Source organism: Thalassophryne amazonica, chromosome 4 (genome assembly GCF_902500255.1).
Source record: "Thalassophryne amazonica chromosome 4, fThaAma1.1, whole genome shotgun sequence".
NCBI classification, from domain to species: domain Eukaryota; kingdom Metazoa; phylum Chordata; class Actinopteri; order Batrachoidiformes; family Batrachoididae; genus Thalassophryne; species Thalassophryne amazonica.
In genome coordinates this window covers 32,929,451-32,953,510 of record NC_047106.1, presented here as the reverse complement: position 1 = coordinate 32,953,510, position 24,060 = coordinate 32,929,451, and the positions used below count along the sequence as shown (strand labels likewise).

The 24,060-nt window shown below is 39.5% G+C and overlaps 1 protein-coding gene across 1 annotated transcript; it reads left to right on the top strand.

Moving 5' to 3' along the window:
* The first annotated feature begins 3,429 nt into the window (after positions 1–3,429).
* On the top strand, positions 3,430–23,543 carry LOC117509620 (apoptosis-inducing factor 3-like). The gene is given in 20 exon segments (XM_034169363.1): positions 3,430–3,471; positions 4,545–4,617; positions 6,071–6,180; positions 8,536–8,645; positions 8,719–8,763; positions 10,300–10,381; positions 12,784–12,896; positions 13,009–13,095; positions 13,201–13,292; positions 14,898–15,028; positions 16,844–16,959; positions 17,047–17,061; positions 17,064–17,120; positions 17,220–17,283; positions 19,723–19,799; positions 21,307–21,424; positions 21,526–21,624; positions 21,721–21,796; positions 21,878–21,982; positions 23,328–23,543. Coding segments are annotated over 19 exon segments (1,599 nt in total). The 5' UTR covers positions 3,430–3,471; positions 4,545–4,546; the 3' UTR covers positions 23,359–23,543.
* Positions 23,544–24,060: the final 517 nt, after the last annotated feature.

Genomic DNA, 24,060 nt, shown 5'->3' with positions numbered 1-24,060 from the left:
CAGTCACGACTCGCTGCGAGCGTCCTCAAACGCCCCAATTGGCGTTGCCAGGTCCATTTATTATAAGCGACTTTGAGAGTTTTTTTACTTTTTGTTGTTTTGCTTTTGTGTGTGTTGTGTGTTGGGGGGCTTGGCTGGACACTGTTTTGTTGGGTTTGTGTTTGTTTTCCTTCCTAGGTGGTCTGGGACTGACCTCTGGGAAAATTGTGCTGCAGAAGAGTCTCTCACCTCTGTGATGATTGGTTGCACCTGTTGCATCCTCCTGCGGCTCTTTATCAGGATGATCTACAACACCTGTGACATTCACGTGCAGACTAAGGACTCTCAGCTGGCGTCAATGAAGAAATGAGGAGTTGCATTTAAGCCAGCAGTGATGAGGGCTGTTTGCCAGAGAATACAACCTTATTTACGACCTTGTATCGACCGTTGGGGACGCTGAGGGCCGCTCCAGAGTTTGACGTTACGTCTGTGAAGGAGGACTAGGGTGAGAGGCAAAAGCTGTCAGCACGCGTCAGAGGTGATTATCAATCAATCAATCAATTTTATTTATATAGCGCCAAATCACAACAAACAGTTGCCCCAAGGCGCCTTATATTGTAAGGCAAGGCCATACAATAATTACGTAAAAACCCCAACGGTCAAAACGACCCCCTGTGAGCAAGCACTTGGCGACAGTGGGAAGGAAAAACTCCCTTTTAACAGGAAGAAACCTCCAGCAGAACCAGGCTCAGGGAGGGGCAGTCTTCTGCTGGGACTGGTTGGGGCTGAGGGAGAGAACCAGGAAAAAGACATGCTCTTTAAAGGCTTATTTGTGAATATAATGTGGTGTTTTTTGCACAGCCAAATTTGAACATTGAAGAAATTGTCTTGTTTGCTCCTCGCGGCTGTGGTGTGTGGAATAATAAACCTACACAAGCCGTGAGAAGCTGTTCATCTGAATTAACTCTGAAACCTGAACTGAACGTGTTGCTGATAAGTGTGCCTTTAATAGCTTTCTGGTAATAGTATCGAATAATCTCACCTCTGATCCCCCTCCACAGAGTACAGTTCTGGGAAAAGCCACCTGGGGGCTGTCGGCGGAAAACCTGAGTCTAGAACGTTCGGGCTCCGGTCCGTTGAGGCGCTGAGAGAGCGCGCAGCCTCTTCACCCCACCAGTATTATTTAATTTGTATTTCTTGTACAGTACCGATGGGTGATTAGAAAATAAAATTGTTTCTTTTGGAGCTGCTTCTGGTTACTTAGCGCTGGGTTCAGTCAGACGCTGGACCGCTCCTCGAGCCGCGTCCCACACATAACAGTGTGTTTGTTTCGGATTTTGTTACAAAACGTGTTCTCTTATCGCTAGTCACTTCTCCGCCTGACACATTTTTTAATGAATTTATTTCTTCGGCACACACCGACTCAAAAAAAAAAAAAAAATATATATATATATATATATATATATATATATATATAAACCTCGATTATAAAGAAAACAATTTAACAATGTACCCATGTGACCGAAAGGGTGTAGGCAGAAGCAAAAGCTTATAAACGCTCACCGCTTTAACCATAAAAATAAAAAATGTATATATAAATATACATATCAATCAATCAATTTTATTTATATAGCGCCAAATCACAACAAACAGTTGGCCCAAGGCGCTTTATATTGTAAGGCAAGGCCATACAATAATTACGTAAAAACCCCAACGGTCAAAACGACCCCCTGTGAGCAAGCACTTGGCGACAGTGGGAAGGAAAAACTCCCTTTTAACAGGAAGAAACCTCCAGCAGAACCAGGCTCAGGGAGGTGGTGCATACAGAGCAAAAAGAGAAAGAAACACTCAGTGCATCATGGGAACCCCCCAGCAGTCTAAGTGTATAGCAGCATAACTAAGGGATGGTTCAGGGTCACCTGATCCAGCCCTAACTATAAGCTTTAGCAAAAAGGAAAGTTTTAAGCCTAATCTTAAAAGTAGAGAGGGTGTCTGTCTCCCTGATCTGAATTGGGAGCTGGTTCCAGAGGAGAGGAGCCTGAAAGCTGAAGGCTCTGCCTCCCATTCTACTCTTACAAACCCTAGGAACTACAAGTAAGCCTGCAGTCTGAGAGCAAAGTGCTCTATTGGGGTGATATGGTACTACGAGGTCCCTAAGATAAGATGGGACCTGATTATTCAAAACCTTATAAGTAAGAAGAAGAATTTTAAATTCTATTCTAGAATTAACAGGAAGCCAATGAAGAGAGGCCAATATGGGTGAGATATGCTCTCTCCTTCTAGTCCCCGTCAGTACTCTAGCTGCAGCATTTTGAATTAACTGAAGGCTTTTTAGGGAACTTTTAGGACAACCTGATAATAATGAATTACAATAGTCCAGCCTAGAGGAAATAAATGCATGAATTAGTTTTTCAGCATCACTCTGAGACAAGACCTTTCTAATTTTAGAGATATTGCGTAAATGCAAAAAAGCAGTCCTACATATTTGTTTAATATACACTTTGAATGACATATCCTGATCAAAAATGACTCCAAGATTTCTCACAGTATTACTAGAGGTCAGGGTAATGCCATCCAGAGTAAGGATCTGGTTAGACACCATGTTTCTAAGATTTGTGGGGCCAAGTACAATAACTTCAGTTTTATCTGAGTTTAAAAGCAGGAAATTAGAGGTACATATACCCATGAAAATACAAAATATAAATTAATCACTGAACTAAAATTTCAAAACACGCAAACAGTGCAGAATACACAAACCCAAACCAAAATCGATAACCCTAATTCATCTCATAATAAGTAATATGATTTTTATAAAGCCTTTTAAAGCCAACCAAGTTACCAAATACATTAATGTTATCACGACACTTATTCCAAATGTTAACACCCTTAACAGAAACACATTGACTTTTTACAGTAGTTTGAATCTTTGATTTCTCAAATAATGTTCCACGCAAATTAGAACTGGAGTCCATCATTTTAAACAGGTCCTGGATATGTTGCGATAAAAGTTTATTTTTAACTTTAAACATGATTTGTATTATGACGTAATCAGTCCCAGAATTTTACAATATTATTGCTTGTTTATGTATATGTCGGAGGAGGAAATACAAAAAAAAAGACATTTGCTTTTGACTGACAATTCAAAATGCACCAAATCTTGTTCTGGGCACGTTTAAACCCTTTTATAATATCTACCAGAAGATACTGCGTGTGTGTGTGTGCGCGCGCCTGTAAAATGCTGCGTTTAAATGTCATTGTTTAATTTATAATAATAATTATTATTATTATTAACATTATGTCTGCAAATTGAGATGAAAACGGTTGATCTGCTGTGGCGACCTGTAACAAGAGCAGCTGAAAGAAGAAGTGTAAATTCGCTTGTTTCTCTAGTAATATTTGGCAACAGCGGTCCGAGTCGCCGGTGTTTTTGTTGCCTGATAAATCAGACCGATACAGCCTGTAGTTTTGGCCACTGTGCGGGGAAAAGAAGAGGTGAGTACACCTATACGGTACTTTGATATATTGTTAATTTGTGTCGTTCTGTGTGTGGGAAGATTTAGACCTGTGTAAATGCTATATAAATGCAAAAAAAAAAAAAAAAAAAGCTGACCAACACTGCACCGTGATTTTTAAATTACAAGTGAATTAATTATAAATAAATAAATTCAGTTTTGCCACAAAACTTTGACATCTGCCAAAGACTGTTTTTCTGTGTGCCTATTTTCAGAATTTCTATTAAAGTTCACTTTTATTGAAAACATGGGCGGAGTCAGGCGGGGGAGGGGGGTGCTGAACTTACTAAGAATCAGAATTATAAAGTTCAGTTTTGCCACAAAACTTTAACATCTGCCAAAGACTGTGTGTGTGTGTGTGTGTGTGTGTGTGTGTGTGTGTGTGTGTGTGTGTGTGTGTGTGTGTGTGTGTGTGTGTGTGTGTGTGTGTGCGCGCCTATTTTCAGGATTTCTATTAAAGTTCACTTTAATGAAAACGTGGGCGGAGCCAAGGGGGGCTGAACTTATTAAGAATCAGAATTATAAATAAAATTCAGTTTCAACACAAAACAGTGTTGACATCTGCCAAAGACTGCTTTTCTGTGTGCGTATTTGCAGGATTTCTATTAAAGTTCACTTTTTTAATGAAAACATGGGCGGAGTCGGGGGGGGGGAGCTGAACTTATTAAGAATCAGAATAGAATTTAAATACAAGGAATCAATCAATCAATCAATTTTTTTATATAGCGCCAAATCACAACAAACAGTTGCCCCAAGGAATGTGATCTGGTGTCATTGATGCGTACACAACAATAAAAAGAAAAGGAAAAATACTTTTGGAAGTAGTAAGTCGCGCTGAAATGAGACTAGCAAATTGTCTTTTTTAAAATAACATCAACATATGAGAAATAATCTCTTTAGATAAAACTATCTGCCAAATGTAAATATGATGAAGCGCAAGTGATGAAAATATTGTTCATAAATGTTACATAAAACAATTTAAGTTCCATTTTAGAACCACATGAAATCCACTCAAGTCCAGTGGCAGTGACAGACAGTCTGTCTGTCTTATAGTTATGAATGAATCCGAGGAGCAGGATTTGGTGACTGGGCTGGTGTGTCAGGAGGTTGACTTGCAGGATGGACAGTAAGTGGAAAAATATCACCATATCTAAATTCAGTCTACAACCCCACTTCCAATGAAGTTGTGACGTTGTGTAAAATGTAAATAAAAACAGAATACAATGATTTACAAATCCTCTTCAACCTATATTCAATAGAATACACCACAAAGACAAGATATTTAATGTTCAAACTGAGAGACTTTTTTGTTTTTGTACAAATATTTGCTCACAAAAGACTGGCAAAGTTGATGAATGCTCAAAGAACACCTAATTGGATATAGATGAGTGTCATGATTGTGTATAAAAGGAGCATCCACAAAAGGCTCAGCCCTTCACAAGCAAAGACTTTGTGAACAACTGTGTGAAAAAACAGTCTAACAGTTAAAGAACAATGTTTCTCAACATTCAATTGCAAAGAATTTAGGGATTCCATCATCTACAGTCCATAATATAATCATAAGATTCAGAGACTATGGAGAACTTTATACACGTAAGCGGCAAGGCCGAAAACCAACATTGAATGCCTGTGACCTTCGATCCCGCAGGCGCCACTGCATTAAAAACCAACATCATTGTGTAAAGGATCTTACCGCGTGGGCTCAGGAACACTTCAGAAAACCATTGCCAGTTAACACCAGGGGTGCCCAAGTTCAGTCCTCGAGATCTCCCTTCCTGACACTCTTGTCTCCCTGCTCCAACACACCTGAATCCAATGAAAGACTCGCTAGCAGGCTTTAAATGAGACTTTCATTGGATTCAGGTGTGTTGGAGCAGGGAGACAACAGAGTGTCAGGAAGGTAGATCTCGAGGACCGAACTTGGGCACCCCTGTTTAGCACAGTTCATCACTACATCTACAAGTGCAAGTTAAAACTCTACCATGCAAAGCAAAAGCCATACATCAACAACATCCATAAACGATGCCGCCTTCTCTGGGCCCGAACTCATTTGAAATGGACAGATGCAAAGTGGAAAAGTGTGCTGTGGTCTGAGTCCACATTTCAAATTGTTCTTGGAAATCATGGACGTCATGTCCTCTGGACAAAAGAAGAAAAAGACCATCCAGATTGTTACCATTGCAAAGTTCAAAAGCCAGCATCTGTGATGGTATGGGGGTGTGTTAGTGCCCATGACATGGACAGCTTACACATCTGTGATGGCACCGTCAATGCTGAAAGGTACATCCAGGTTTTGGAGCAACACATGCTGCCATCCAAGCAACGTCTTTTTCATTGACGTCCCTACTTATTTCAGCAAGACAACGCCAAGCCACATTCTGCACGTGTTACTATGGAAACCACCTGGACAACTGAGAGCCTTCACAGAAACTTTAGTACCAGGTGTTTTTGGAGGATCCTTGGGTACCTCCAGAATGACTTTGTGTCAAACGAATGGTTACTTAGGGAGACTAAGATGAGGAATATCACTTGCATTTTTTTTAATAAAATTTGAAATGCTGCTTTTTGTGTGTATTAAGGATGAAAGCAGTAAGCGTTGGGGGCCAGAACCTGCTTTTAGTTCGAACCCATGGTCAGTTCTGTGCTGTTGGTAACAAGTGTTCTCATTACAACGCTCCTCTGATTGGAGGTAAACTTTCAGATTATTAATATGCAAACCACCCCTATAAATCCAAAACATGTTGCAGATTAGCAGTTAAATCACTGAAGCCAACATGTGATTTATTACTTCCGCCAACAAAGTTGGGCGGAGGTTATGTTTTCACCCCTTTTTGTTAACAGCCTGGAGCCCACACTTTTTCATATATCATTTTGAAATTTTTACTGAAGATTCATATCCTAATAGACAATAATTGGTTCAGTTTTCAAGGTCATAGGTCAAAGTCAGGAAAATCTTGGAAAATTGGAGAAATCTCTATCTTTAGCATTGAACTAATCTTTAAAAAAAAAATCATAACTCTGTCAAAAAAAGATCAAATTTCTTTCATATTTGGGAGTGTTATGTAGGATCGTATCCTTTATCAACTGACAAAGTTTGATCCGGATCTGATTCATATTACAGATTTTGTGGTCATTTAAATTTAACATTGAAAACCCCATTTAATGTATATTTTACATTATATCTTCACCAAATGTGCCCCAATCACACTCATATTTGAAAGTGAGGTACAGCCTGGCACTCACTATCACCTGACAAAGTTTGATCTGGATCTGAACTAGATTGTGGATTTTGTGGACATTTGAATTTAATGTTGAAAAGCCCATTTGGTGTACATTTTGCATTATATCTCAATCAAAAGTGCCTCAGTTATTCTTATTTTTCTGCTACAGATTTACCTACACCACAAAAATTGGGTGGAGGTTCCAGTTTTATGCCTGTTTGTTTATCTTCACAGTCAGAAACCAAGTGTCAAAAAGTAATGAGAAATTGTGCAAAGCAAAGATAACAATGTTCTGTGAAAATTATATGAAAAATAATTCAGAAGCCAAAAAAGTTGAAAAAAATCTAACACCACAAAAAAAACATCAGTTCAAGTGCATGAACTACATTTGATCACATCTAATTTATCTTATGAAAATCCACTTGTAACAGGACTTTGACTTTGAAATTTTTTTTCCAAGGTGAAATTTTGTGGATTTGGAAACTAGTGTCTATGAGCTGAGCACATTATCTTTTAAGTCACTTTTTTGTCTGTTTTCCACACCAGTTCATTGTTTTTATTACTTCTTCTCTGCATTAATTCAGCATGCACCTGTTGTCTGCGGCATCATGTTGAGATATGATCTACTGAACATTTTGCCTTATTTTCCACATTGAAATCTCATGGTTTATGGTCTAAAAACACAACAAGCGTCAGTATTCTCAGGAGAGCTGGGCACAGCAGGAGGTAGGAGGCGCAATGCAGACTCAAGTAGGTGGTAGGATATAAAAGGCTGTATCGAAATTCAGGCAGGGGGTCTGGTACACAAAAAGGCAGTTGGCTAAGTGACGGTACGGTACAAACAGGTGTAAAGCAAGGGCGTTGTCAAAAATACAGGCTGAGGCCAAAGCACAGCAAGCAGAGATACAAGGGCTGAGACAAAGGCGAGGACAAGAAAGAACTCTGGCTAGGAACTATGGTGCGTGAGCTGGAACGGAGACAGAACATCAACAAACAAGCACAGAACACACAACTCAAAGGGTTTAAATACATAGAAGATAAGTAGCAGTGATGTGGAACACAGGTGTGGTGAGCTGGCAGGAGGAGGGCGTGGACAAACAAAGATGACACACTGTAAAGTGCAGTGACAAGTGGGTGAGGAGAAGACAAAATGGGGTGTGGCCAACAAAGATGAGGAAGTGCAGATGCAGGACAAGAGAGTGCAGTGATCAGAGGGAGACAGATACAAATGAAACTGGGCGTGAGTACATGAGAACAGAGATGAGGAGTGTAGACAAGGGAGTGCAGAGACAACATGGACATGACTAATAACCATAAACTAACAATACTAAAGTAACAAGACCAAGAACTAATGGACAAAGGATGCGTGGACTCTTGACAAGAAAAGACTAATACTTGACCAAAAATAAAAAAGCAGACATCAGGGAAATCAAAGGCAGAAACTAGAACAGAACTGACATGAATAATACAACCAAAGACTAATGTGATAAACCTGATAGATCAAACTAGTGACATAAACAATCATGAAACAAACAAAAACAGTGGATCAAAGACTAAACTAAACCAAAAGAGTATGGAACTCAAGATGTGGTTGAAGTGTGATGAACAGAAAACCAGCAGCTGTGACAAAGCAAAATAAACATGATCAAAAAAGCAGACAAAAGAACTCAGTAAAGACAAACTGACAGAAAACCATAATGATCATGGAGAGAGCAGGGGCAAATCATGACAAAGCGTCTGTGCGGAAGTGTCATCTGTGGGATTAATGAGTAAGCATGAATGAAACATTTTGTCATGTCATTTGAGTGGTGTTAATAATCCAGGTTCACTGGTTGGCGACAGACTGAGGTGTCCCTTTCATGGAGCTTGTTTCAATGTTAAAACTGGAGATATTGAGGAGTATCCTGGTTTGGACTGTCTGCCCACCTATAAGGTAATAATTAGACACATAGCTCAAACTGTAATAGTGCTGAGATGAAGATTCGTTTGTTTCCTTGGTATGGCAGGTCAAAGTTCAGGATGGCAAAGTCTATGTTACCATCACCAAAAAAGTAAGTAAAAGCAATACTATATATTAAAGAAAAAACTTTTATATTGATGGTAATTTTCTGTAGTTTTATAAATTTTTTTCCCTAACACATGAAATCCATTTGTCTTCTGCATTACATCACCTCTTATCCTCACCTGTGGTCACGACCTTTGGCTAACAACCAACAGAACAAGGTCACAGATACAAGGGGCAGAAGTGATGTTGAGAAATGAGACAAATGACCAAAGGTTTTTGAGGTGTGGTGTTGTGCCCACAGAATGTGACAGGATAGGACCTAGTTCAAAAATAACACTATGTAACACAATTTTTGTTCCTGGCTTCTAAGTGTTATATTTCAACTGCTTATGTCTAAAGTCTATGGAAAAATGACTACATTCACCACAAACTTTGATTTTATTTTTTTTTTTACGTTCTAGAAAGTTCTAAAAGTTTCTTGAAATTTCTAGATAATTCTGGAAACTTCTAGAAAATTCTGGACAGTTCTAGCGGTTAAAGAATATTCTAGAAGACTACTCAGTAGTAGTGAAGGCAAATCGAGAATATTCTTGAAAACAGACAAATTTCAAAATATCATTGTCCTGATCACAGAAGCAAAGTTTCTGTGGAGTAACAGCTATTTTCTATTTATTTAAGGCATAACAGGTTAGGAAAACTCACTGTGTACCCAGGAACAAAACAAAAATAAAAATTTGTTACATAGTGTAATGAAGCCTAACTGCTGATTTGCATTGCATTTGTCATGAACAAGCCATTATTTTATTTAGCACCATCCAGATTTATCTGTGAGTTGCCTATGGTCTCTTTGACAGGTACTGAAAATTTCATGGAAAAATTCCGCAGGGTTCCAGAGATAAGCATGAAATTTACCCCAAAAATAGCACTTTTTCATCAATATTGTGTGAGATTGATAGTTAGCATTATCATTTAAAGTTGAATGTTAAAGAAATAACCTTGTATTTTGTCAGTTTGTTTGTTTGTGCTTCATACTAACACACAGTAGTACATTTTTGTAAAGGTAGAAATGTCATTTCCTAGAAAAAAACATGTTTCTAAAGCAAGGTAAAACTGTCGCAAGCGTAACGCTGAGAAGAGTCCTTGATTTATTTGTGTCAACACCTTAGCTATATCTCCTACTCTGCTTCAATAGAATAATTATATTACTTGTTCAGTAATACGAGGAACTAATGGACAGAATTTCTTTGTTTCAGGCTTCTGCAGACAAAAGAAGATACCTCCAACTGTTGTCGCAAACGTTACGCTCTAGCACATTATAGTATATATGCACTGATAATTTCTAGCAATGACTGAACCGAGACCAATAGAAATATTGAAACTCTGATATATAACCATACCTAAAATGATAACATTTCAGAAAAAAGACCACTTTTAAATTTTAATGGTTATGTCACACTTTGGCTTCATTATTTTTGAGCTAGGCCATGAGCACACATACTGTACAGCTACATTTTTTCCTTCATTGGTCTTGCAATATTCTACTTTAAACAGTTCCTTGGTTGTATTTTGCTCATTCCCTCAGAATCTGAATGTGACCAAACGGATGAAGCCGATGTGCAGCGTGGAACCAGACGTCCACCATACCGTCGTACTGATAGGAGGCGGTAAGAAACAGAGGGAATAAAGTTTATGTGACAACTGACACCTCAAGCCATCGGTTTAAGGCCCTCTTATTTAAACCACATGGAGGAACAGTGCATCTCGTTACAGTAAATCAGACAATAGAAGATATTAGGGAGACGTCAGTACACATCCAGCAGATTGAATAAACTGAGGATCAAAGTATGCTGGAAACAACTACATAACATTTTACATGGGAATTGACCATATGGGGTTAAATCTCAGCATACCTTGAATCGTGGTTTTGTCTAATCCCTTTATTAAACAGTTTCTTCATGCATGCACACATACAACAAATGTGCAGGGTGATGATGATTACATGTCAGTCTTCACACTGTGAGTTGCTTCAGTGTGTCGGTTCTAGTTTCATCAAGTGATGTTGCAGATTGCATTACGTCCTTGCTGGTCGTGATATTGTCTCACTTCATGTTCTTTGATGATAGAGATTCATGATGCTTTGTCTTCTGTGGTGAAAAGCAATATGTATAATCAACCACTTCACTAAAACGAGGGTTCTCTGTTTGTTTGCCTACACTAGCTATGAGTCGACGGTGTCCAGAGGAGCAACCACTGATTTCTCTTTTTTGTTCTTCTTCAGTTCCAAACCAAGCTGCAAAATCTGTGTGTGTTTGAGTCTGTGTTCAACAAACTGCCCATTCTCAGCAGGTGCATTTATTCAGATGTGGGTGAAGGTTTGGCCGTACAGGTTCATGTGCAGGTTGTTTCAGTGCGGTGTGTATCCAGGTGTGACTGACATGAGTGTGTGGTGTTGTTTGATGAAGGTTGTACTGTTTGTTTGCTCTGTAATATTTTGTGCCGTCAGAAAGGTTATCTCAGGTGCATGTGCACCGTTTTCTCACCACAGAGGAATGCTGGAGACCATCGGGTTCTTGGTTACCTCCCTGACTAAGGTCCTTCTCCCCCAATCACTCAGTTTAGCCGGGCAACCAGCTCTAGGAAGAGTCCTGGTGGATCTGAACTTCTTACTTTTACAGATGATGGAGGCCACTGTGCTCATTGGGACCTTCAAAGCAGCAGAAATGTTTCTGTACCCTTCCCAGATTTGTGCCTCGAGACAATCCTGTCTAGGAGGTCTACAGATAATTCCTTTGACTTCATGCTTGGTTTGTGCTCTGACATGCACTGTCAACTCTAGGACCTTATATCTAGACAGGTGTGTGTCTTTCCAAATCATGTCCAATCAACCAAATTTACCCCAGGTGGACTCCATGTAAGCTGTAGAACCATCTCAAGGATGATCAGTGGAAACAGGATACACCTGAGCTCAGTGGAAACAGCACCTGAGCTCAATATTGAGATTGATGACAAAGGCTGTGAATACTTACGTACATGTGATTTCTTAGTTTTTGTTTTGTTTTTTGTTTGTTTTTTTTATAAATTTGCCCCCCAGAAATCTTAAAAAAATGTTTTTCACATTGTCATTTTGGGGTATTGTGTGTAGAATTTTGAGGGGAAAATGAATTTCATTCATTTTGGAATAAGGCTGTAACATAAAATTTTGGAAAACTGAAGTGCTGTGAATACTTTCTGGATGCACTGTAAAAACATGAAGGGAAACAAAATCATTATTGGTGACAGTATAATGAAATCTGTAACCTCTCCACGAGATAACACTAAATCCTACACGCTGTAGCTTTAAGGCATTCAGTGGGCTCAGTTAGTTTGTTGAAATAATGTATCACGTGACCAGTGAGATTCTTTCAAGTCCAGACTCAAGATGCACTTATTTTCCTTATTTTCTCTTTTGTATGGCTAGCATACTGGCATATTATGTTACTATGCTTTCTACCCTTTTAAATTCATTTTATTAGGAAACAGTGCAGGCCGCGGCCTCAACTTTATCTAAAATCTGGGTCTTTTAGTGAAGCTCAGGGCTAGTGGCCGGCGATCACCTTAACCTTCTGTTTTTCTTGCTTAATTGCCAATAAATTATACTGTATTTGTTGTCTTTCCGATGCCTGATTCTTTTTTTTTTTCCTCTCTCTCTGTTTGAGGTGCGGTTCCATCCAGAAGTGGGAGTGGGTGTCTTCTTCTGCAGGCCTCCCATCCTGTACACCAGCATGGATTCCCAAAATTTCCTGTATATTTGTTTTGTAAATTGTGTTAGCAGCATGGCCCAAGCAGAGGGTCACCCCTTTGAGTCTGGTCTGCTTGAGGTTTCTTCCTCAAATCACCACAGGGAGTTTTTCCTTAGCACTGTCACCTGTGTGCTTGCTCTGGGGGTTGGTAAGGTTAGACCTTACTTGTGTGAAGCACCTTGAAGCAACTTTGTGGTAATTTGGTGCAATATAAATGAAATAATTGAAATTGAATTGACCCCTTTGTTGGACTTAATATGTACTGAATGTGTGAATTTTGTCTTCAGGCCCCGCCTCCCTGGTGTGCACTGAGACGTTTCAGCAGAACTCCTACCAGGGTCGAATAATTATGGTGACCAAAGACTCCCTGCCTCCTTTTGACAAACCTAAGCTGAGTAAGGTAAGAACTGAAGAGCGAATGGACTCCGAATCTGGGAAACAGACACTCTGCAGGCCTGTTTGCAGGGCTTGTTGATGATTTTAAAGAAATAAATAACTTTACCTCTGTTTAGTCGATGAATGTGGAGAGCAGCAGCATCCTTCTCCGATCATGTGACTTTTTGCAGCCGTTTGGGATAGAGGTGTGGACAAACAAAGAGGTGAGTCATGAGGAAATTAAACGTATCATGTGTTTTCACCTTTTTGGAACAGATTGCCTGTTTGGTCATGTGGCAGTGTATATATAAGTGTGTGTTTTGTGACAGGTTGTTTCTGTTAATACAGCCGATAGGATGCTGAAGATAAGTGATGGAACGTCACAGACTTATGACCAGCTCCTCATTGCAACCAGATGCAGGTGAGAATCATTTTACAAGAAAATGTACAGTATGGATGTCTTTTTATTTTTATGTGATTGATTCATACAGGACAAAAATTTTATATATATATATATATATATATATATATATATATATATATATATATATATATATATATATATATATATATATATATATATATATATTAAGGGCGAGGGGGAGCAGATGAAGTATGTGTGTTCCTCAAGCTTGGGTTTTCTACCAGAGGCGTAGGAAGCTGAGGGTTCTGCGCAGTGTCTTAGCTGTTCCTAAGACTGCACTCATATTGAAAAGAGATATTTGATGTTGTGTCTGGAATCTGCTGTACGCACTTTTAGAGTTTGGGGGTTACAGCTCCTTATGCTGCTGTTACCAATGGGACCACTTTGGACTTTACCATCTGCTACAGTTGTTCCTTCAGCCAGTGGTACTTCTCGAGTTTCCTCTTGCTCCTTTTTTTTATGTTGCTGTTGGCTGGAGTTGCCACATTTATCCCAGCTTACACATTTGCACAGCCTGCATCTTGGATCCTGTCAGCTGTGGTAGACTTCTCTCTCTATGGATCTGGTGCTTAGGGTTTATTCTTGTGCTGCCGTGATCAGAGCCTCTGTGCTGTCCTTTAGGCCGGCCTTTTCTAGCCACTGGTAGAACTTCTTGGTGTCAGTCACTTCCTCTATCTGTCGATGGTACATCCCATGGAGGGGCTTGGTCCTCCATGATACTACCTCCTGCTGTTCCTTCTGCTAATCTGTCTTCGGCTGCCCGAGGCACTCTTGTAGCCATTGATATCAGGGGCCATCTTTCTGATGTATTCATGGATGCTTCTCATCTCACTCTGGATTGTGGCTCTGACATTCAGTAATCCTTGACCTCTCTCTTTCCGTTGCTCATAGAGCCTTAGGGTGTTGGACTTTGGGTTGAATGAATGAATGAATGAATGAATGAATGAATGAAAACTGTTTATTTCGAACATTTGATACAACAACAATTACAAGATAGATCAGTAAAGACAACAACAAAAAAGTTCCTACTGTGTACCCAACATGTCCGAAAAGGGGTAGGGTGAAGCATCAGCTTATTTATCCCTACCCCTTCTTCCCCACAACCAGTAATACCCTTTGCCACATATACACATAAATTCCTACACACCTAAACCGATATCAATATATATATATATACATATATATACACATACACATACATATACACATCAACATACATACACATATACATATATACACATATATATACACAAACATAAATATACACCTACACATACCTACTTACATACAAAATACTATATATTTACAAGCCGAAGCAAAAAACAAAATATAAATGCAGTCCATTTACCCTTTACCATTCCACCCCCCCCCCCCCCCACCCCCCACACACCCTCACACACACACACACACACACATGACTACCCCAGAACATGAGTGAGAGACATATAATTAAAGCCATATTGGCTTGGACATTGCCTGGGTTAACAAGGTATGAATCAGTTCCTGGGGAACCCAAACATGAGAAATGATGAGAAATGGGCTCCTGGAACAAGCCATGCATGAACAATATGACTGACAATATGGAACATGTTCTTTTGACAGGGCTCGGGTGGTCGACTGTCCTGGTTGGAACCTGAGTGGAGTGAAGTTACTGCAGAATTATGAAGATGCAAAGGAGATTCACACTTCCTGCCTTTACCGGAACGCTGTTGTCATCGGAACATCCTTCATAGGTTGTTATATCTGAATTCTGTTGTCGCTGCAAAATGAAACCCCCCTTGTTCATCTGTACAAAAACAAGTTTGTACATGTTTTGCTAATAAGCTGCTTTGTGTTCTTTTGCATGTTGAAATTGTTTTTTTCTCACTTTGTATCCATGTGAAGCAGGAAAATCAGTACTTCAGCATATACAGTGGGTAAAACAAGTGTTGAACATGTCACAATTTTTCTCAATAAATATATTTCTAAAGGTCCTACCAACATGAAATTTTCAACAGATGTCAGTAACAACCCAAGTAATCCACACATCCAAATAAATCAAAATGAATAAATGCAGAAATTAAATTGTGTGTAATAAAATGAAATGACACAGGAAAAAAGTATTGAACATGCTTACTGAAATTTATTTACGGTAATCCTTCGAACAAAAGCCTTTCTTGGTAAAGACAGCTTCAAGACACCTCCTGTATGGAGAAACTAGTTACATGCATTGCTCAGGTGTGAAACAGTCTTCAAATCTTGAAGAGTCCATGGACCTCTTCTGTGAATTCAGATCTTTAATTTGTTCCATAGATTTTCTATTGGATTTAAGTCAGGTGATTGGCTGGACCATTCTAGCAGCTTTATTTTCATTCTCTGAAACCAACTGAGAGTTTCCTTGGCTGTGTGTTTGGGATCATTGTCTTGCTGAAATGTCCACTCTCGTTTCATTTTCATTATCCTGGTAGATTTTTATCAAGAATGTCTCAGTACATTTTTTGATTCATCTTTCAGTCAATTATATGAAGTTTGTCAGTGCCGGATGCTGAAAAGCAGCCTCACACTATGATGTTCCCACCTCCAAACTTCACTGTTGGTATGGTGTTTTGGGCTGATGTACAGTGCCATTTATGTTGTGTTTTATGGCATACAAAGAGTTCAATTCTGGCCTCATCTGAGCAGATTATATTCTCCCAGTATTTCACAGGCTTGTCTAAATGTTGTGCATCAAATTTTAAACAAGCTTCAACATGTTTTTTTCTTCAGCAATGGAATCTTGCTGAATGTGCATACAGCCTGCAGTGTGTGAGTGTATTACTTATTGTTTTGTTTGAAACAATTGTTCAGTTGCTCTCCACAAGTGGTCCTTAACTCTTGGACAGCTCTTCTGATCATTTTTTCACTCCTCTGTCAGAGATCTTGCAAGGAGCACTTGGTCGTAGTTGGTTTATGGTGAAATGATGCTCTTTCCACTTCCAGATTATGGCCTCAGTGTTCACTGGAGCATTCAGAAGTTTAGAAATCCTTCTATAACCAATAACATTAGTATGTTTTGGAACAACAACGTTGCAAAGATCTTGAGAGAGCTGTTTGCTTTTACCCATCATGAGATGTTTCTTGTGTGACACCTTGGTAATGAGACACCTTTTTATAGGCCATCAATTGGGACTGAACCAGCTGATATTAATTTGCACTGATACGGCACAGGATTGCTTTCTAATTGCTGATGGATTTCAGCTGGTGTCTTGGCTTTCCATGTGTTTTTGCACTTCCCTTTCATCATGTGTTCAATACTTTTGTCCTGTATCATTTCACATTATTACACATAACTTAATTTCTGTACTCATTTATTTTGGTTGCTTTGTATGTCAATTTCAAATTGAAATTGAATTGAAATTTCTTTGTATGTGTGGATCACTTTTGTAATTACTGACATCTGGTGAAAATTTCATGTCAACACCTTTAGAAACATATTTACTGAGAAAAATGTTCGATACTTATTTTACCTGCTGTATGTACCAGACAACACATTTCCCCTTCAGCATTTACATGTTTTATTAAAAACACAGGTATGGAGGTGGCATCTTATTTATCAGACAAAGCTGGCAGCGTGGTCGTGGTTGGTACCAGTACTTATCCATTTGAACACTCGCTGGGGCCGGAGATCGGCAAGATGTCCATGCAAGTAAGAAACAACAGTGGCTGTTAGGTGATGCTGGGTGTGCTTTATTTTGTGGATTATATTATCATATTTTTTTTTTTCTCTTTTAAGATGCTGGAAGACAAAATAATGTTAAGTTCTATATGAATGACAGCGTGGCTGAGATCAGAGGGGAAAATAACAAGGTGACCTCGCTTACAACACTGTCAATCAAACTGTAACTGTGCCTTTTAAATCCCGATGGAGTTTGTGTTGTAGGCCCATAAAGTCTGTGTTTTACTCAGGTGAAGGCGGTGGTGCTGAAGAGCGGTGCTGTGCTGAATGCTGATGTGGTGATACTGGGAATTGGTAACCTCCATTGAAATTTTTTTTTCTTTTTAATCTCTAATTCCTTGTTTGTCTGTCAACAAGATTACTTAAAACCCAACTTCATGATTTCTGGCATCTTTGGTGGAAATGTCATCACAGTCATCATACACATCATAGTCATCACATACAGTGGGGAAAATAAGTATTTGACCCCCTGTCAGTTTTGCAGGTTTTCCCACCTACAAAGAATGTAGAGGTCTGTAATTTTTATTGTAGGTACACTTCAACTGTGAGAGACAGAATAAAAAAAAAAAAAAGAAAAATCCAGAAAATCACATTGTATGATTTTTAAATAATTAATTTGCATTTTATTGCATAAAATAAGTTTTTGACCCCCTACCAACCAGCAAGAATTCTGGCTCACACAGACCTGTTAATTTTTCTTTAAGAAGCCCTCTTATTCTGCACTCTTTACCTGTATTAATTGCGCCTGTCTGAACTTGTTACCTGTATAAAAGACACCTGTTCACACACTCAATCAATCACTCTCCAACCTGTCCTCCATAGCCAAGACCAAAGAGCTGTCTAAGGACACCAGGGACAAAACTGTAGACCTGCACAAGGCTGGGATGGACTACAGAACAACAGGCAAGCAGCTTGGTAGAAGACAACAACTGTTATGATTATTTATTAGAAAGTGGAAGAAGCACAAGATGACTGTCAATCTCCCTTTGTCTGGGATTCCATGCAAGATCTCACTTTGTGGGATAAGGATGATTCTGAGAAAGCTCAGAACTACACAGGAGGACCTGGTCAATGACCTGAAGAGAGCTGGGACCACAGTCAGAAAGATTACATTAGTAACACATGATGCTGTTATGGTTTAAAATCCTGCAGGGCAGCAAGGTCCCCCTGCTCAAGCCAGCACATGTCCAGGCCCATTTGAAGTTCTCCAGTGACCATCTGGATGATCCAGAGGAGGCATGGGAGAAGGTCATGCGGTCAGATGAGACCAAAATAGAGTTTTTTGGAATCAACTCCACTTAAAATGTTTAGAGGATGAGAATAACCCCAAGAAAACCATCCCAACCGTGAAGCATCGGGGTGGAAACATCATACTCTGGGGCTGCTTTTCTGCAAAGGGGACAGGACGACTGCACCGTATTGAAGGGAGGATGGATGGGGTCATGTATTGCGAGATTTTGGCAAACAACCTCCTTCCCTCGGTAAGAGCATTGAAGATGGGTCATGGCTGGGTCTTCCAGCATGACAATGACCCCAAACACACAGCCAGAGCAACTAAGGAGGGGCTCCGTAAGAAGGATTTCAAGGTCCTGGAGTGGCCTGGCCAGTCTCCAGACCTGAACTCAATAGAAAATCTTTGGAGGGAGCTGAAACTCCAAACCGAAAGATTTGGAGAAGATCTGTATGGAGGAGTGGACCAAAATCCCTGTTGCAGTGTGTGAAAACTTGGTCAAGAACTACAGGAAACATCTGACCTCTGTAATGGCAGACAAATGTTTCTGTAACAATTATTAAGCTCTGTTTTTCTAGGGGGTCAAATACTTATTTTATGCAATAAAATGCAAATTAATTATTTAAAAATCATACAATGTGATTTTCTGGATTTTTTTTAGATTCTGTCTCTCACAGTTGAAGTGTACCTACGATAAAAATTACAGACCTCTACATTCTTTGTAAGTGGGAAAACATGCAAAACTGACAGGGGGTCAAATACTTATTTTCCCCACTGTAAATAACCCATTAAAATTCAATGGTGTGGGTGCAGATCATTATTAGATTCTTTAGTATTGGGTTCTTTTGATTTAATCTGTACATTTTCAGTAAAATTTTAGGTGTGTTTGTCATACAGCAAATGCAATTTGTTCTGGATCTTGATCAAGGTCTGCAGGGCTGTGTAAATGTTTCAAGTCCAGAATGTAAAATGTGTTCAGAAATCAGTGCAAATGAAGGAATTTATACAGTATTATTCAGCAACAACAAAACAGACTACTTTGATGTTATCACTCTGAATTTACAGTAAATCATGACTTTTGTGGCCAGTTTGCTTTAAACAAATGACAGGACAGATACATGAAAAAAAATCACATTTTTATTCTGTAGTTAAAATCCACATGTGTCAGTAATTCTGAACTTTACTGTATCTCATAGTGTTTAAAAAGAAGTGGGGAAAAGAAATCCTGAATCAGTTCCAAAATTTAAAGACTTATTCCTTGACTGAGACTCCGCCAAGTTTCACAAAAATTAGCCTTGTAGTTTTTTGTAATCCTGTTGACAAACAAACAAACACTACCCTTACCAAAAAATAGTACTGATAAGTATATAAAAAGTAAACTAGAAGTATACTTGAAACATACTTGCATATACTACTTTTTGGTAAGGGTAATGACTACATGAACTCATTGGCAGATGTTAAAATCATAATTATATTCATTATTTATTCTCCTTTCGTTTCAGGTGTAATCCCAAATTCAGACTTCTTGGTGGGAAGTGAGGTGGAAGTGGATTTCAGAAAAGCTGTTATTGTTGACGAGGTAACGTACAAATAAGAGCACAACCTTGTTTGTGTTCAACATGGTAAGTTTTGAATGTGAATTTGCTGGTTTATGTGTTAGACTTGGTTTGAATTATGAGTGGGTAGCACTGCTACCTCACAGCAAAGAAGGTCCAGAGTTTGTTTCTGACCTGGACCCTTCTGTGTGGACTTTGACTTAATAACCCCGTCTTTGCGTGTGTTCCCTCCCGGTGCTCCGGCTTCCTCCCTCTTCCAAAGACACACAGGCTCTGTGAATTGATGACTCTAAATTGAGTGTAGTTGTGTGTTGACTCTATAATAGATTGGTGGCCTGTCCAGGATGTATCCTGCCTCTTACCTAATGACTGCTGGGATAGCAACCCCCCACCACCACCACCACCCCAACTGGACTAAACTGTTAAAAAAAAGAATGAATAAATCCATTATTAAAGTATTCCTTTTACATTTTATTTATTGTACTACAGTACTTTAATTCATTTTTCAGTGTTTGGGTGTGGGGGGAGAGGGGGCAGGGGGGTGTCAACACAGCCACTAAAATTTAGCCAAACTGTGAACATGAGAAATGCTGTGAGGCAAATAAGTATTTGAGCCACTGTCTATTTTGCATGTTTTCCCACCTACAAAGAATGTAGAGGTCTGTAAGTTTTATTGTAGCTACACTTCAACTGTGAGAGACAGAATCTAAAAAAAAAAAAAAGTATTGTTATTGTATGGGTTTTTTTAATAATTAATGTGCACTTTATTGCATGAAATAAGTAGTTGATCGCCTTCCAACCAACAAGATTTCTGGCTCTCACAGACCTGTTAATTTTTCTTTAAGAAGCCCTCTTATTCTGCACTCTTTACCTGTATTAACTGCACCTTTTTGAACTCGTTACCTGTATAAAAGACACCTGTTCACACACTCAATCAATCACACTCCAACCTGTCCACCATGGCCAAGACCAAAGAGCTGTCTAAGGACACCAGGGACAAAACTGTAGACCTGCACAAGGCTGGAATGGACTACAGGACAACAGGCAAGCAGCTTGGTGAGAAGGCAACAACTGTTGGTGTGATTATTAGAAAATGGAAGAAACATAAAATGACTGTCAATCTTCCTCAGTCTGGGATTCCATGCAAGATCTCACTTTGTGGGGTAAGGATGATTCTGAGAAAGCTCAGAACTACACAGGAGGACCTGATCAATGACCTGAAGAGAGCTGGGACCACAGTTGCAAAGATTACATTAGTAACACATGCCATGGTTTAAAATCCTGCAGGGCAGAAAGGTCCCCCTGATCAAGACAGCACAGGACTGTTTTTTTGTTTGTTTTTTTTTAGATTCTGTCTCTCACAGTTGAAGCGTACCTACGATCAAAATGACAGACCTCTCCATTCTTTGCAGGTGGGAAAACTTGCAAAATCGACAGTGGATCAAATACTTATTTTCCTCACTGTATATAAATATATGGATGCGTTTTACTGTTGACCTTATATAGAGGCATTCTGTTCACTTCGGACAGTTCATGAGGACCAATGTTCCTGACGTCTTTAGTGCTGGAGATGTTACTGCCTTTCCTCTGGCCATACGTGGAGGTCAAAGGGTCAGCATTGGTCACTGGCAAATGTCAAATCCCCAAGGTAAGAGACTGAGCATTGAAAAGTAACAGAGCTTTATCATTTACAGTCAGTGTCTTCTTCACCCAGTAAGTTCAAACATGTTCTTGTGCTGTGTACTTCAGGAAGAGTAGCTGGCCTAAATATGATAAACAAACCAACCACAATTGAATCTGTGCCGTTCTTCTGGACCATGTTGGGTGGAAAGAGCATCCGATACACAGGTTGATCTTATTGTTTGAAACTCTTCCTTTAACATTTAAATATTTAAGCCTGAGTTGTTTTAATCTGATTTCCTCCTTTCTTCACCCTCATTCTAGGCTACGGGGAAGGACATACAGAAATCATATTCAAAGGCAGCGTGAAAGAGAGGACGTTTCTGGCATTTTACATAAAGTGAGCGGTTCAGTGTGAAAACTCCTGAAGCAGAAGTAAAATTCCAGTTAGGTTCCTTGTCTTTCATTTCGTCTTTGACAGAGATGACGTGGTGGTAGCAGCAGCCGGCGTGATGTTTGACCGTTCTTTGGCTCATGTGGCGGAAATGATGTCCGAGGGTCGGCGGATAACCAAGGCACAGGTTCAGTAAGTGTCATTTAGTTTTTGTAATAAACAGCACATTGTGTTTATAACGTGAAGACATGAAATAATGGACTACTTCACTGTTAGGTTTGTTAATTCTCAATCAATTAATTAATCAACCTTATGATTGCTTGATTGTTTTGTTAAAAAACAAACATCCAAAATTTAGGGTGAAAACAATACAAATTTCCTGAAGTGATATCACCAAACATAAGTATTTTTTGTTTATGTAACTTAAATATGGAAAATGGCAACAGAGAAAAGTAAAATAGCCCAAGTTTGACTTAAATGATCAATAAAAAAAACAAGTCACCAAAACAATTACAGTGTCTCATCACCACCAGCTAATCATCTAGCCTTGCTTGATGTCGTCATGTGACATGATTGATGTCAGATATCTGAGACGAGATGAGATTATTACAGATATTATCATTAATCTAGTTTACATAATAACCTCTGATTTAGAGATATCGCAGCTAACAGACCAACAGACATGGCCATTATGGTATCAGGTCATTTCCCCTCTGGCCCTTTTCCCCGGGGTTTCCTGAGCTTGCCAGGGCATTGTAGAATGCTTGCACCAGGAAGCGGACTTGAAAGATGCCTGTCTGCATGATGTTCGACCAGTAAATTCTGTAGTGTACTCTCCCACTTTGTCCATGCTCCCTGCTGATGGAGTCCTACCACCCTGCTCAGAACTCTTCCTGGAGTAAATACTGTCTCTCCTTGGCCTTGCCAACCTGGGTCTTTGGAAAGTAGCCCAAACCCGCTTTGCCAGTTGCCAAGGTACCCACCAGTGCCTTCTGTCACAGGTGCGACTCTGCCACCTCCTCTGCCATCTCCACCCTACATTTCCTTCCTGTCCTCACCTCAGTGCCGGCTGATGTCACCTCACTGTCGCTGAAGTGCAACTACTTGTTTCATGCCAGTAGCAGCAGGCTTTCTGAAGCTGCAGTGCGCTGATAAACTGTTAAATGTGTGGTTTGATAGATTTCAGTTGGCTTGTATATTTAACAATTGAACAGTCACTCTGGAATAATTATGGTTCGCTATCACATCTAAAGATGCTGATGTGATGTGTGTTATTAACCGCACAAGTTATAACTCACTGGCATACAGCATCGTTTTAACCCCCTCCAAACTGTTTGTATGCATGGGTCACAGTTTGTGTATATACGCAAACATTTTGCCATCTAGTTTGTTTTTATAAATGCATAAAAAAAATTGTGTGCATCTTTTAGATCACCTTTTTTTGCATGCACAGCCGTTATGAATGAGGCCCCTGCTCTGCTCTGTGAACTACATGGACAAATTCAGCAGGTAACATGTTTGTGTTGTTGTTCTTCAGATCTGATGACCTGAGCTGGCTGCAGATGTGAGCACCTCTTTCCTCTCTAACCTTCACACGTGTGCCAAATTAAATCGCTTCATTTACTGCCTCTTCGCCACCAGGAAACCAGACAGACCTCTGCTGTTTGTCAGAGCACTGGAACCATAGCAACAAGGCATTGTTAAATTTGCACTTTGTACACTCAGCTGATAAAAATAAACGGTTTTCCGTCTGATTGTCACTGTATTAAACACACAGTAGGCACAGTGGCAATTTAATATTAGCTATTCATCAGATACATCACCACCAAATTTAATAACTCTGCGTGCGTGTGTGCGTCTATTTCGGCTTCTTCCATTTCTACACAGTTTTCACAGCAGCTCCAGCATATTCATTTGGCACAAGTTTCCCTGACACAGCTCCACATGTGCATGAGAGCAGGGCATGAGGGACCACCAACCAGGGACCGTGTGTGTGTGTGGACAACTGTACAAACTGCTTTCAACACTGTGCTGTTGGCTCCTTGGCACAATATGCATAACCCTAAAGATTGTGATTATCAGTTACAGTCAATATTCCAGAAAATGAATATAGCTTTAATTACAGTACTTTTTTTTTTTTTAATCGGAATCAAATTTATTGCCAAGTAAGTTCTCACATACAAGGCATTTGATCTGGTGTCATTGGTGCATAAACAGCAATAAAAGAAAAGTGTTTTGGTGTGGATTCCTATTTTTTTACACCTTATTTC